A 15,893-nucleotide genomic window follows, 5' to 3' on the forward strand; every position below is an offset into this window, starting at 1 on the left:
CTGACCCCAAACTTTTGAATGGTAGAGTATATTTTTAATTATTTCTTCTGATTTTGCCCACTTACCGTATACACACATGCATGTAATTGTTTAAAAACATCCATGAGCATCAATCTTTGCATGTGTCTTTTCTGTTAAATCAATGCTAGTTCCTTTAGCATAGCGTCATAATCTGAAAGCTATTTCTCTGGTGTTGTGTAACTCTGTCCTGCAGCAGAGACCCATGCGACGGCGGTTCGAGTCTCCCGGCATGTACTCCGATGACGACGCGAACAGCGACGCGTCCAGCGCGTGCTCCGAGCGCTCCTTCAGCTCCCGTAACGGTGCCATGCCACATTACCTGCGTCAGACGGAGGACGTGGCCGAGATCCTGAACCACTGCGCCAGCGCTAACTGGTCCGAGAGGAAAGAGGGGCTCCTGGGACTCCAGAACCTCCTGAAGAGCCAGAGAGTCCTCAGGTACACGTGAACTACACGTCTATGAAGGAATTCATTCATTACAGGGTTCGTACAGGGTGCTTAAAGGGTAAGTTCGGCGTTTTACAAGTAAAGCCCTGTTTTAAGATCGTTTCTGATGAAATCGAACGGTTAAGATTAAAATTGGACACATGCTGCTGTCCCGAGAATTTTCGGTTTCTGTGTTAACACCCCCCCACCTATACAATGGTTTCATAGGTGCACTGGAACAATCATTCATAAAAATGCATTAAACTTTAGTTTACAAAGACGTGAAACTCACCAAGTCGTTTGGGGTGTGCACTGATATGCTCACACAAAAATCGCTGCAAAAGATGCTTTCCAACAGGTGTTTTACCATTCGTTGTAAAACTGTGGACCTATTTTTCCAAACGCCTCACACCCGGACATTCTTCCAAAAACTACCATAAAACCTGTTGGAAAGCATCTTTTGCAGCGATTTTTGCGTGAGCATATCAGTGAACACCCCAGACCACTCTGTGAGTTTCAAGTCTTTGTAAACTAAAGTTTAATGCGTTTATATGAATGATTGTTCCAGTGCACCTATGAAACCATTGTATAGGTGGGGGGGTGCTAACACAAAAACCTAAAATTCTCGGGACAGCAGCATGTGTCCAATTTTTAATCTTAACCGTTCGATTTCATCAGAAACGATCTTAAAACAGGGCTTTACTTGTAAAACGCCAAACTTACCCTTTAAAGTACTTGAATTTGACTTGGTAAAATTTAAAGGGATAGTTAAAGGGATAGATGGGCCGGCAAGTTTCAATCCCTTAGAAGCCTATGGAGGAGTGATCCAGCTCTCAGATTTAATCAAAAATATCTTAATTTGTGTTCTGAAGATGAACGAAGGTCTTACGGGGTTGAACAACATGAGGGAGAGTAATTACTGACAGAGTTTTCATTTTTGGGTGAACTATCCCTTTAAGTCCTGGAAAACCCTTGAAAACAGCCATTTTTATGAAAAGGTACTTGAAAAGTGCTTGAATTATTGAAAGACAATAAATGTGAAAGTAGTGTTTAATTTAATCGATAAAAAATCCTTTCACGCAAAATTAACACTGTGGCCCGTCTGATATAGAGTAATTTCGCATAGCTATGAGCTTGATATTGCTCATATAAATATCCAAAAATATGGTACAGCTTTTATTCTTGGGGTCAATCATATATTAATGGAGGAATATATTAATGTAATTATATTAATAGTGTCAATATATTAAAACAGTTTGAAAGAGGAAAGCGATATCTTTGTCATAGTATCCTGGTTAAATGTCATTAATGTTAAGTAATGGTTAAAGTTACCGCTGTCATTGCATCTACTGCACTTTATTTGTACCATTTTCTTTTATTGGTTTATTTTTATTAATCGACTTACCTTTTTTAGAATTTGGAAGATGATAAAGATATTGTTTGATAAGTGAGATCTCTCATTGGTAGTGCTTGAAAAGTCCTTGAAAGTTCTAGAATTTAATTTGACAGTATCTGCACAAACCCTGTAGTTACACTTTATTTTGATGGTCCACTTTAGACATTATAAGTAACTTTCATTAGAGTATTAGTAGACTGTTAGGGTTCAGGTTAGTAGAATAAGTTGACGTGTAGTTGCAGAGTTATAAAGTCTGTTGTGGAGCATCAAAATAAAGAGTTAGCAGATATTAAGCAGACCGTCTACTAATACTCTTATGAGAGTAGGTTGACATGTATTTGCAGAGTTACTTATAGTTAGTTGGATTTCTAAAGTGGAACATCGTAACCAAAAATTAAAAAATAAAATTAGCGGTGCACTTTCTTAATTTACATACATGTATGCATTTAGCAAGTGCTTTTATCCAAAGACAATTTTTATTAGTTTTTCTTTTTTTAAATGTCTTTATAGTTTTTTTAAATAAATGTTTCCATTTCAGTTTTGGTTTTAGTTATTTATCATGTTAAACTAAATGAGAAACAATACCTTTGAAACTAGCTGAGATAAATTATGTTTAGTTTTTTATTTTATTTCAGGTAACATTCATTTTATAAAGTAATGAATTTATTAATTACCAATTTTTTTATAGTCTTGTTTTTAAGTTATTTTGGTATGTGAAAACTAAATGAAAATGAGAAATCTTGCCTTGGCAACTAGCTGAAATAAAGTGTTTAATTTATTATATAACATTTTTGTTTTAAGGCAAAGTTTGTTTTATAAAGTAATGGATTTTATTAAGTATCAAACGTTTTTATGGTTTTATTTTTTGTTACGTAAACCCTGGCTTTTTGTGTTTTGTTAATGGGACTTTTAATTTGCCATTTTTGTAGTCCTTTGTAGTTTTTCTGTTATGCACCGAAAATACCAGGGTAAATGCAAATTAAAAGTCCCATTATCAAAACACAAAGCCAGGGGATACATAACAGTTTTAGTTAACTATCATAACCATTATCATCGATTATGATATGGAACGTGAATTATAAATCTGTCTCTGTGTTTCAGTCGTGTAGAGCTGAAGAGATTGTGTGAGATCTTCACCAGGATGTTTGCCGATCCTCACAGCAAGGTGACATTTCATCTGTCCATATTCATCTATTCACATAACTCAAATAACTTGAGATGTTTATGTTTGTTATGACTCCTAATGCTAATGGATTTTGTTTTTCTTTATGTTCTGCTGGTGGTTTTGGCCGATGCATCAGAGAGTAAGTGTTTAAACCTTAAAATACCGTAAAACAAATACCTTTTAAAAATCTCAGAGCCGTTTTCATTATTTTTTTTATTTTTTTAAATATTAGTACATCAAGTTATATTGAATTGGCAATTATCTGAAATAAATGTTTATTTCGATCAGTGCTATTTTATATTTCATAACAAAACATGTAATTTTTTTATGTTTTCCGTTTAGTTAACTATAATAACCGTGATTTCAGTTCACTTTTTATTTTATTTCCAGTAGCTAAAATGTTTTATTTTTTATTTTTTAAACTTTAAGACCCTGATATACTCGCAGCGGCGTTTCTTCACTTAACGAACATCTGTCCACGATGCTGAGAGCGACGGTTAGATGAATATGTAAACATGTGCTGCTCTTTGAAACTAGCAATAACAACATAAACCTAACAAAAATGGCAGCGGTGAGAAAACAGCAGTTCAGAAAGCATCTGATCATAGCGATGTGGATGTGTTTGAACCAGCTCTGAGATTCGACGCTCCGGTCTATTAAAGTCACGTTACAGAGGATTCTGTTAACAAATCAAACAATGATTTGTCCCAAAAGATGAATTAATTCTCAAATTAGAGTTTGTTGTTGGTATGGTCTGATGTGCGTGAGCGTGGGCTGTAGGGCTGCACAATTAATCAAATTTCTAATTGCGATTACGATTACGGATGCCACGATTACGTAATCGTTCAAAGCCGCGATTACAAAAGAAAATCCACTCTGCGTGTGTGTGTGTTTAGAGCATAATTATGTTATTATGAGAGGCGAATCACGGCTACTTCAGAAAACCCAGCACAATATGACATACCAGGCAGTGACGCAAGTGTACGCTGAAATAAAAAGTCTTTCACCTCAGAAAAACGGACTTTACTGTCCTGTCAGCCGTTATACTGTGCTCGTAGCGCGCACTCTTCAATTGCACGCGCCGGTGCTCGCTGTGTATCGCTTCACTGTATAAAGTGCAAAACAAAGAAACTACGAGCATGCAACGTCGTTACAATGTAAATTAGTAAGTCACGGAATAAAAGTAAAATACCAATAAATCACGTGTTAGCTGAGAAGGATTTGCATGCAGGTATGATTTTCATTCAGGAGCTGTTTCATTAACAGTTCTTGTTAGTATTGTGCATTTACCAAGGTAACTGTCGTTTCCATAACCCAAAAATGCCACTTTATTTTCACTTTGTGTTATTTTTTTATATTTTTAAATGACCGTGGTGGCTCATATCAACATTGTATTAACAAAAGCTAGTTTGGGACTGCTATTTAATTGCTTTAGCATAGTCCTAATGTTTTTCTTTACTATGAGTCATTCATACAATTTATGTGTATGTTAAGTAAAGGGGGACAGTACTTGTGTGTGTGTGTGTTAACAATCTTTGTGTAAACATGTATTATAATATGCCTATATATATTCAATGTAAATTGTGATAATCGTAATTAATAATCGCAATTACAATTTCAAGGGAATAATCGGCAATTATGATTGGATGATGATCGGTGTCGTGATCATTCTCAAGTGTCGTGTTGCTGTTGTATGAGTCAGTGGTTAGATCAGCGTAGCAGTCAATAATCGGGACACGGGAGGTCCCGTACGGGACAAATAAATTAGGCCCAATATTTAGGACATCCCGGCTAAAACAGGACAGTTGGCAACCCTAATCTGACATGGACCAACAGTTCAGACGGAATTCTGTTTCTATAACATAAAAACCCATTTTATTAATGTGTGTGTGTGTGTGTGTGTGTTTATCAGGTGTTCAGCATGTTCCTGGAGACGTTGGTGGACTTCATCACGTTACACAGAGAGGAGCTTCAGGATTGGCTGTTTATTTTGCTCACGCAGTTGCTGAAGAAAATGGGGGCCGATCTTCTGGGGTCCGTCCAGGCCAAAGTTCAGCGAGCTCTCGACGTCACCAGGTCTGAACCCCTTCACTTCAGCAACACCAGCTCGGCCTCGATATAAATGCTATTTCTAGAGTTTTCTGTTTATTTTCTTGTGTTTGGTTTTCCCAGGGATTCGTTTCCGTACGATCAGCAGTTCAACATCCTGATGCGGTTTATTGTTGATCAGACACAGACACCAAACCTCAAGGTTGGTCTTTATTTTCTCCTTTTCTCCCAGTGTTTTCCTGCTCTGCTTCATTATGGCTGTGTCATGTTGACCAGCTGACCAACGCTTACAAGCGGCGTCCAAAAATAACTTATAATATCCCATCAAACCACCCTGTACATTTGGGATTCAAGTATTTTAATAATAAATTGTGTTTAAATAATGTTTAAAGAAAATTTGAAATAAAATCTACAATTTGTATTTAAATAATGATTAATAATTTATTATAATTAAGCTTTTTTTCATAATATTATTTCATAAAAATATCAAATTTATTGCATATTAACTACAGTATTTATTAATCTAGTTAACGTAGTAAATAAAAAATATTGGTGATTCTCGGTTCATATTAGATCAGGTCCAGTAAATAATATTATCTGATACTTTTGATTTTAATAATGTATTAGTAAATGTTGAAATTAACATTAGCTAAGATTGTTAAATATTTTAGTTGTATTTTTCTTTGTTAGTTGATGTTAACTAATGTAAACAAATGGAACCTTATTGTAAACAATGTTATTTTAGTATCATTTAGGAATTTTTTTTTACTTAATATTTTCAATGTTTTATTTTAATTAAAAATTTTTCATTGTTATTTAAATTAATGTTTTTTTGATTGTTTTGTACTTTTTATTCGTTTTTTAAACTGCCTGTATAGTTTTTATTAATTTTCATTTTAATAATTTTAATTAAAATGAGAAATGATGCCTTTGACAAGTAGCTGAAATAAACATGTGTGTGTGCGTGTGTGTGTGTGTGCGCATGTGCGTCTGTGTGTGTGCGTGTGTGTGTGTGTGTGTGTGTGTGTGTGTGTGTGTGTGTGTGTGCGCATGGGCGTCTGTGTGCGTGTGCGTCTGTGTGTGTGCGTCTGTGTGTGTGTGTGCGTGTGTGTGTGGGTGTGTGCGTGTGTGTGTGTGTGCGTGTGTGTGTGTGTGCGCTTGTGTGTGCGTGTGTGCTTGTGTGTGTGTGTGTGTGAGCAGGTGAAGGTGGGCATCCTGAAGTACATCGAATCTTTGGCCAGACAAATGGATCCGTCAGACTTCGTGAACTCCAGCGAGACACGATTAGCCGTCTCCCGAATCATCACGTGGACCACAGAACCGAAGAGCTCGGACGTCAGAAAGGTCAGTGTTCTGTTTCTGAAGGATCTCACGGTACGGGTCCGGATGAGACGTTGCTCGAGCTCAAGTTGAAGTTTGGTTGTCAAAGTGAGTTGTGATGTGTCTCAGACGCTTCATAGTTGGGCGATCGAGGAGGCGTCAGGCAGGAGCTCGACTGTGGCGTCCCTGCCGGGGGAAAGTAACCTGGAGGAGAGGTGTAAGCAGGTAGTGACCCCTGACCCTTGACCTTTAACCTCCTGACTGGCTCTCCAGGTCACGCGGGCCGTCTGATTGTGTTCTCTTGGGCTTGTCTAACACTGCTGCTCTCTGCAATGATGTTCAGGATTTCAGCTGATGGTTTTGCTATGATGTTTGGTGATGTTCAGGCATGTCAGCTGATAACCGTCTTTCCTCATTTTCATTTCTGCACCACTAACACGTTTATCTGAATGACCTTTGACCTTAGGCAGTGTATATGCCATGAATGAAAACGAGGCTGTGAGGGAGATTCATACAGTACGTTCAGGGCAGGATTATTACTGCTAACTACAATTAAAACTATCAAAAACATTTGTGATAGTTTGAAGCTTGAACATTGCTAACTGGAAATAAATAGAAATTAACCTAAATATTATTATATAAAAAAAAACTAAAACTAATAAAAATGAAATGAAATTACCAAAAATTAGACTGAAAATAAATAAAAATAAATAAATAAAATAAATTTTTAAAACAATTTCAATGACTTAACACAATGACTAAAAATCAAACTGGAATAAATAAAATTATTTAAACCTAAATAGTATTATTTAAAAAAATTAAACTGGAAATAAATAAATAAAATAAGCCGAAATAGTATTATTTAAAATAAAAACAAAATCAAATAAAAATGACTAAAAAATGTAACCATAAATAAATAAACCAATACAAATAAATTAAACCTAAATAGTATTATTTTTTGAAAACAACTAATAAAGATGAAAAAGTTTCAAAAAAATGGAAATAAATAAAAAATAAAGTAAATCTAAATGATATTATTTAAAAAAAAAATCACATAAGCAAAATTACAAAAAAATTCAACTGGAAATAAATAAAAATAAAGCAAACCTAAATAGCATTTTTTTTTTTTTAACAAAAGCTCATAAAAATGACAAAATTACTAGAAATGTAAAAAAAATATAAAAATAAAAGCTATGGTATATCAATAAAACTAAAATACCACTGATTCATTTAACTTTGATGTTGGTTGTTCAACTGGTGAAACATTGAAAATACTTTTTTCCGGAAGATTTCCAGCAGACAAAACAAAAACAAAAAACTAGAAAAAAAAGTAATGTGATCTATGAGCTTACGATCTGAATTCTATCCCTCACAGCCTTCATGTATTCATTTCAGATTAAAAATGAGGTCAACCCCTCACTAATGTCAATTGGGATGCATATTAAACTCAAATCGTATTGCAAATCTCTGAAATGTTTATATTAGCGCTTCAGATTCTTGTAGAGATGCACCTCACCTGTCATTTTTCGTCCTCGCGTCAAGGCAAAAAATACAGTGTGAAGTGACAAAATCTCATATTATTTGATGTTTAATAAGCAGCTGTGGAAGATATTTGACTGTGGGCGGAGCTGCTCAGTGTAATGCAGCAACAATACAAACTAAATCACAGACAACACTCGCTTTGCACTTCTTTTAAATTGTGCCTGGTTATGTTTAAAGTTTATAAAAACTGAATTTAAAGATATGGGTATTTTTCTGACCCCATCGGCAGATTTTTTTCCATCACTTAATTTTGATATTTCAGAAAACAAAACTTAATATCTCGTCATTTTGCTTCTCAAGTAAATGAAAAAGTTTCTTGATTTTGTACTGGAAAACAAAACAAAAATACTGATGAAAAACATTTAGCAGTGCATAAATTCAGCATCTTATGATTATAATGAAAACGGTTTCAGCTTCTATAATTGCAGCATTATTAAATGTTTGTCTCATGACAGTGCTTGTGTGTTTTTCAGGCCGCTCAGATGGTTTTGATCGCCCTGTTTGAGCTGAACACCCCAGAGTTCACCATGTTGTTAGGCGCTCTGCCCAAAACCTTCCAGGACGGAGCCACTAAACTCCTGCACAGCCATCTGAAGAACAACAGCAACACCACCACAGTGGTACAGACACACTCTCTTATTCTCCATCGCTGTACTGCAGTCTTCAGGACTTAAAGGGATAGTTCACCCAAAAATGAAAACTCTGTCAGTAATTACTCTCCCTCATGTTTTTCAAACCCGTAAGACCTTCGTTCATCTTCAGAACACAAATTAAGATATTTCTGATTAAATCTGAGAGCTGGATCACTCCTCCATAGGCTTCTAAGGGATTGAAACTTGTTTCCCGAAAAGTTATTAAAGACATCGTTAAAATAGTCCAAGTGACTACAGTGGCTCAATCTTAAGTTTATCAAGCGACGAGAATACTTTTTGTGCGCAAAAACAAACAAAAATAACGACTTTATTTCAACTATTCATGTCTTTCTCTGTGGGCCTCGAGTGAGTTCACTAGTGTAACAGCGCAGCGCTTCTGTGTTGTACGTCACACGCATCACACACATGACCAGCGTCGGCCAATAGGAAGCCTACGTGTGACGTACAACACAGAAGCGCTGCGCTGTTACACTAGTGAACTCACTCGAGGCCCACAGAGAAAGACATGAATAGTTGAAATAAAGTCGTTATTTTTGTTTGTTTTTGCGCACAAAAAGTATTCTCGTCGCTTGATAAACTTAAGATTGAGCCACTGTAGTCACTTGGACTATTTTAACGATGTCTTTAATAACTTTTCGGGGAACAAGTGTCAATCCCTCAAGAAGCCTATGGAGGAGTGATCCAGCTCTCAGATTTAATCAGAAATATCTTAATTTGTGTTATGAAGATGAACGAAGGTCTTACGGGGTTGAACAACATGAGGGAGAGTAAATACTGACAGAGTTTAAATTTTTGGGTGAACTATCCCTTTAACGTGATGCTCACTGACATGTCTGTGTTATTTGTCTAGTCAAGACTCCTTCATTTATACAGCGCTTTTAACAATATAGAGTGTTTCAAAGCAGCTTTACAGTGATAATAGGACATTTACAGAGATAGTTTTGGCTTTACAGCAGCTCTAGAATAAAGTTATTATCCAGCTAAAGTTAGTTTTTGATTGATTCACTTCCTTTGCAAAGATCATAAGTTATTATTCACTTGGGGGCCGCTAACACGACAAAACTTTTAATGCATTCTGGCCGTTCATTTGCACGAGATCGCTAACTTTAAAACAGGTTCCAAGATGCATGCTTTAAAAAATTTTGAAAATGTTATCATCTGCGTGTAAACTTGTAAACGCTGACGGCGTGAACATGCATATTACATGTTTATTCTATAGAGATGCTCGTTTGAATATGTATCTGTGCTCGCGCGTAGTCTTTCTTTACGAATCGACATTTCTACTTGTCAAAATGACTTGTCTGGCCTGCACAGTACAGAATTATTATTATTTTTGTGAAGTCTCAGGCATCTCCCAGCAGCCCCGTGACCCGCGCTCCTCCCAGACACCCCGTGACCCGCACCAGCCCGCTCACGTCACCCACCAACTGCTCACACGGAGGACTTTCTCCCAGGTACGTCACCCAAAACACAATACACTAAACACATCTGTGTGACATCATCAGGACTACATGAAATCTGAGCCAGAAGAAAAACGCTGCAGAGTTATTGTATTGCAGCCTATTGTATTCTTAATATTACATTTTTATTTTATTTTATACAATTTTATTAAATAAATCACCTTAAATATGTATTTAAATATATATAAACGTTTTAGTTTATTCATTTTAATAACAATTTACCTTAGTAATTTATATATATATATATATATATATATATATATTTAATATTAAGAAAATAATAGACAATTAACATAACCGCCCTGCCACTGGGAACATTGGCTCTATTATTGAATTGAATTGAATCAACATTGAACTGAATTTAACTGTATAATGACACTATTGTCTTCTGTAGAACTGCTTTATAGCTAACATTTAATTAGTTTCATTAATTATTAATTTATACAACAGTAACATTGTTATTTTCCTGTTTATTGATGTGAGGTTGCTTTGAAACAATCTGTATTGTATAAAGTGCTACAGAAATAAATGTGACGACTTAATATTCTTAGCTATCTAGAGCTGCAGGATTCTGGATAAATTGAGAATCAAGATTTTATTGTTTAAAAATAGAGATCACGATTCTGCATAGACAACTAAACAAATTACATGTAATTTACTAAAGGTTCAGACTAGTGGTCGACGGATATATTGGCCAATATTTGGCTTTTTTAAAATATCGGCATCGGCCGATAAGTTTTCTGATTGCCCGATGTATTGGAAGCAGGACTTTTATTTTGACGGCGCTGCAGACTTTTATTTTGACGGGCGGCGCTGAGAACACCAGCACCTGACTGTACGTTCACACCGCCGCCGACTTGAGCGTCAAAGAAGCTCTGGCCGCTCTGTCAAGGACGCTTGTCAAAAAGCACGGGGAAGCTCGTTGACGCTTTGGACGCTCTGACGTAGCCGGGAGAAGAGAAGTGTCACAACATGAAATGTAATAAACAGAAAAAAACAAGCAATACATTGAAGAAACCTTTTATATTGACAGCATTTTTATAACTGTTTTGGTCACTTTTGGTCGGGGAAAAAAATAATAATTAGCTATTATTATTATTATTATTTGCATTAGGCTATTATTTGCATTAGTGCAATTGGTCAAATCTTTGTCACCGTGAGCAAATGAATTGCATTCCCATGCCTCGTTCTTTTGTAACTGGTCCCTGTAAGCAAACAACGTCATATCATATATGTTAGGAAACCCAGCAACAGCGATTATCAGCTTCTCCTCCATTTTCTCGGAACTAATGTTTTGGTAGGAACGAAAGTTCACATCGTATGTTTCTCCGGAATCAGCCAGAGTGAAGGACGTCTTTATTCTGATTGGTTTCTGGCGTTTTGCCGCTGCTTGCCGCTGAACCGCGTCATAGCTCATTACCATAAAGTTGAGCTTCTTTCAACTTTCTGATTGACGCTCAAAACGCTCAAAACGCCCAAAACGCGACGCCGAGGGATTTGACGCTCCTTGCAGCTGAGAGAAGCCAGCTTCCATTGAAAATGAATGACTTCCGGCCGCTTTGGAAGCTCAAGTCGGCGGCGGTGTGAACGCACCTTGAGAAGAGAACGGCAGCGCCTGAATCTGATCACACACCGCTCACTCACATTCTCCGTCTCTCTGTCAGTCATATCTAATACTTTGTTAGACAGAACCAGTGGCTACAGAACTGGTAATCAAAGAACGTTACTGGTATGCGAAAAAGTAATGCGTTTGCTTTTATATTATTTGTAACAGAAAAGGCAAACAATCAGGCTAAAATACTTTCTCATTTACCGTCAACATTCAGCAAATGCGCATCTAAGTTACATAATTTAAACAAATCTCTGAATATCTAATAAACATTTAATTTCACAAACCTTGCAGATTTAATCGAATCCAGCTGTGATATCTTGTGAAGTGTGCATTTGTAGCCTGCATAAACGTGTTCCTGCGAGTGACGGTCCGTGCGAAGTGAGTAAATGCGAACAGAAGATCAGATTCACAGGAGACGCGATCGAAAAACTTTAAATCCTTCATTTTAAAATATGCTGTGCTATATCCAGTTGCCCACTGTGTCATATTCATGTCGTTTTCACTGTGTGCTGTATGAAAAATTAGCGTTACCTTGTCAAAAGTCAAAGTAAAAAAAATCTGATTATCAGTGCGCATGAAATTACCAGATTACTGAGTGCCCTGTTACAGTGTTTACTTCCTTTGTATTCACATATTCATATATTTTTAAACAATTACTTTATTTGTGAAAAATACTGTAATAGGATTGCAGATTCAAGAAGTTGCCATCTAAAGTATAGGGCCTACGCATGTTTATTTTAAATATTTTTAAATATTTATTAAATGTATCTAATTTTTTAAATATTGATTTATATAAATATAAAGTGTGTATATATACACACACACACATATGATATATATGTTTGATATATAAATATAAATATCGGCTTTATATCAGCCATCGGCCACCCTGATCTCTAAGATATCGGCATCGGCCATCAAAAAAACAATATCAGTCGACCACTAGTTCTGACAAAATGTAAATTGCTGCGGTCTATTTAATATATATTTAGTTTAAAATATTAAAAATAAAAATGTAAAATATATTTAGTTCATTAAAAAACATTTTTAAATCAGTTTGAGTGAATGATTCAATGACTCTTAAAGACTCATTTAAATTTCACTTTTACTGTTGGACTTTCTTCCACGCTTGAATGGTTTAAATTCATATTGAAATACTCACAAAGGAATCGATAAGAGGAATCAAAATTGAAATTTTATAACATGTATCCGATTCCTGACCATAAGTATTCGATTCCCAACCCTAGTCATGTTTGCTCAGAACACGGTAGCGTCTTTCACGCTATCTTTCCTCTTTGTCTCTATCCTCCCTGCTCTCTCTTCATCCTCCTCTTCCTCTCGGCCCAGTCGTTTATGGGGCTGGAGCTCAAAGGCTTCTTCTCCTCTCCCTCCCCCCCACCCCGGCCCCACCACCCCCCCGCTCCGGGCTCATCGGAGGGCGTATTCGCCCAGGTAACACTCCTCGGCCCGGGCGTCAGGACATTGATTCTCATACATACTTGTCCATCTTTTCATTGGATTGGTAGTCTAATAAATCAAACTCAATGCATGACATTTAAAGGATTGTTTCGGGTTTATTTGAACCCAGAACGTTCCTTTAAGGCGAAAAATAATTTTTTTTTTTTTCATGCACCGGTCAATTTTGAGGTTTTGGTCTATTTTGCTTCCATTCTTCTTTCAGACTAGTGGAAAGAAAACATCAAGTGTAAATGTTTAAGTTTTCATCTGTAGATTTCGATCACAATACATGTCTTTAAAGTCAGAAATCTCCACTTCAGCTTCACTTTACCCTAATAGAAAAAAAAACGATATCAAAATGTATTTAAAATGCATTTATTTCATACCCAGTATACTGCGAATCCATTAACATATTTACTGACTATCGCTTGAGCCTTAGTGATATAAATATTATAATTAAACTTTATTTGGAATTCTTCTTTATTGCACAATGCACATTTCTTAATATTAAGCCTAAAATGAGTTTAATGTCACTATTAGTCTTTAAATACGGGATATTTGAAGAGTATTCTTGCATTAGTTCCACTTTAGCACAATCAAATATACTTCAGTATATCTTTAGTTAAACCTCAGCACTATTTCTGGATAACTAAAGTACATTAAGTACAAAATTAGTTGTTCCAATTTAGCAGACTTTAAGTATACAAATTTAGTATACTGCAGGGTATTTATATTAAGCACATACATTTGTAAATGTGTTTGTAGTGTACTTGGCATAAAATAAATGTATTTCAAATACATTTTAGTATATTTATTTTTCACTAGGGTAAACACACCAAACTTTATAGTTTTATTCCTATCTGTATTCTGATTTATTGAACACTTTATTCCTAAAACATGGTAAAAATGTGTTTTTTCTGTCTGTTGGCAGTATTTTCTGATTTATGGAGTAATAAAAAGAGAAACCTTTCAGTAAAAACCTTTAATATTTCAACAAAATTAGACTTATATTTTGAGCCTGGATAGTTCAGATTTCTGATTAGATGGTGCCTCATTTGCATATTTAAACAACACTTCAGAAAAGAAAAACAATTGTCTTAATGTACTGTGTCGATTAGTTACATTTTTGATACTATTTACCTGTACTGTCTTGTCTTAAGAGTAAAAATTCTGAAAATTTTAGCGAAGTGAGAATCTGTGTCCTCATTTTCAACACTTTTGTGACATCTTTCTGTCTCTCATCCACACGATTTGTTTTGTTTCCGCCGCTTTGCTTCATGGGACTCGTGGCGAATGCAGAAGTTTGTCAAGCGTCAGTCTGTCCGTATGAAACATTCAAGATGTGTCACTTTTCCTTTGCAGCTGAGCAGAAAACACATTCATCTCGTCTGTGTGCCGTCCCGTGTGTGTTATATGTTGAAATCAGTGTGTGTATGGAGTCACACCTCACTGTGTGTTTACAGTATGCTGGAGTACGACACCGAGAACATGAACTCTGACGAGATCTTCAGCTCTTTAAGAGGCGTAACCGAAGCCATCCAGAGCTTCAGTTTCCGCAGTCAGGAAGAAATCCTCGAGCCCATCAAACGTGACGGCAAGAGGGAAGATCCGGTGAGTACCACAATCTGTTGATCTAGTTGATCTAGTTCTGCATGAAGTTTGTTTCTGCTGCAAAACTTTTTGTGTTAGCAGCTTGTAGCATGTAACCAGCAATAGTTTCATTGTTTATAGTTATAGTTTCAGCGACTTGTTGACACAAGAACATTTTAGTTAATGATAAAAAATATTTATGTTTATTTTATTTCAGCTAGTTGACAACTTTTCTCATTTTCATTTTCTCATTTAACTAAAATAACTAACTAAATTAAAAAAACTAAAAGCTAAAATTAATAAATATTATATAGGCATTTTAAAAAGTGTGATTTTTATATATATTGGTTTATATTAACCATTTATATTAATCATTAATAATGTGACCATTTTGAAAAAGCAACTACATAAAATTTACAGTCCCCCTGTGGTGAAAAATTCTGGTTTTAATGTTGTTTGTATGTCTATGTGGTGTTTTTAATTTGCTTTAAGAAAAACCATGTGTAAAGTCGACAGCATTGCTGAGTATTTTCTCCTTAAAACTGCAGTGAACCAAAGACAGTCTCAAAAACACGCTTTGAAATCGCTGGTGTTTCTGACGTCACAAACTACCTTGTAACCAATCAGATCAAAGTGTGATCGCCAACGAGTGGATCTCTGAGTGAGTGAGTGAGTGAGTGGAGGCGGGGCTCATTTGCATATTCATAGAACCGCACATACTAAATGAGGCAAGAGTGTCGAGTTACATTCAAGATATTTCAAGGCATAATTAATTCCCAAGGAAAAACGTTTAAATATGACGTTTTGGTGATCAAAGATGAGTTTAAAGAGATACAATTGTTGACTACAGGGGGACTTTAACAATAAAAAAAAAGTTTGGATTAATTAGATGTTATAATCACTCAGGTTGAAGTAAAAATAACCATTTTTCTCATTCAGACCGGTGTGGCGTCATCTTGTGTGGATCCTCGTCTGGAGGGAGGCCGGACGGCGCTGGACAACAAGACGTCATTATTAAACACACCATCCCCTCGATCGTTCAGCGGCCCGTGGACACGCGAGTACAACCCCTACAACTACAGCGACATCAGCGCCTACGAGAAGGGAGCGCTCGCCTTGTTCGACGACGGGGAGCAGATCCGAGAGGGTAAACGAACACACATCTACTGGAGAATCTCTTCATGATGTTCACAGAAACAGA

General features: G+C 36.1%; 1 protein-coding gene across 3 annotated transcripts in view; it reads left to right on the plus strand.

The window, feature by feature from the left end:
- LOC143711983 (CLIP-associating protein 1-B-like) overlaps positions 1 to 15,893 on the plus strand; it is an 81,101-nt gene that overhangs the window by 55,731 nt on the left and 9,477 nt on the right. For 2 of the 3 annotated variants that reach the window (XM_077204218.1, XM_077204219.1), the window contains 10 exons: positions 215 to 459; positions 2,945 to 3,008; positions 4,921 to 5,084; positions 5,181 to 5,259; positions 6,258 to 6,401; positions 6,507 to 6,602; positions 8,393 to 8,539; positions 9,914 to 10,026; positions 14,566 to 14,713; positions 15,632 to 15,839. In XM_077204218.1, the coding sequence (XP_077060333.1) occupies positions 215 to 459; positions 2,945 to 3,008; positions 4,921 to 5,084; positions 5,181 to 5,259; positions 6,258 to 6,401; positions 6,507 to 6,602; positions 8,393 to 8,539; positions 9,914 to 10,026; positions 14,566 to 14,713; positions 15,632 to 15,839 (1,408 nt within the window). The remainder of the gene's footprint in view (positions 1 to 214; positions 460 to 2,944; positions 3,009 to 4,920; positions 5,085 to 5,180; positions 5,260 to 6,257; positions 6,402 to 6,506; positions 6,603 to 8,392; positions 8,540 to 9,913; positions 10,027 to 14,565; positions 14,714 to 15,631; positions 15,840 to 15,893) is intronic. The other variant, XM_077204220.1, reaches the window with a different exon arrangement.

This window comes from Siphateles boraxobius, unplaced genomic scaffold (genome assembly GCF_051911475.1).
Source record: "Siphateles boraxobius isolate OS27281-9 unplaced genomic scaffold, OSU_SipBor_1 5, whole genome shotgun sequence".
Lineage (NCBI taxonomy): Eukaryota > Metazoa > Chordata > Actinopteri > Cypriniformes > Leuciscidae > Siphateles > Siphateles boraxobius.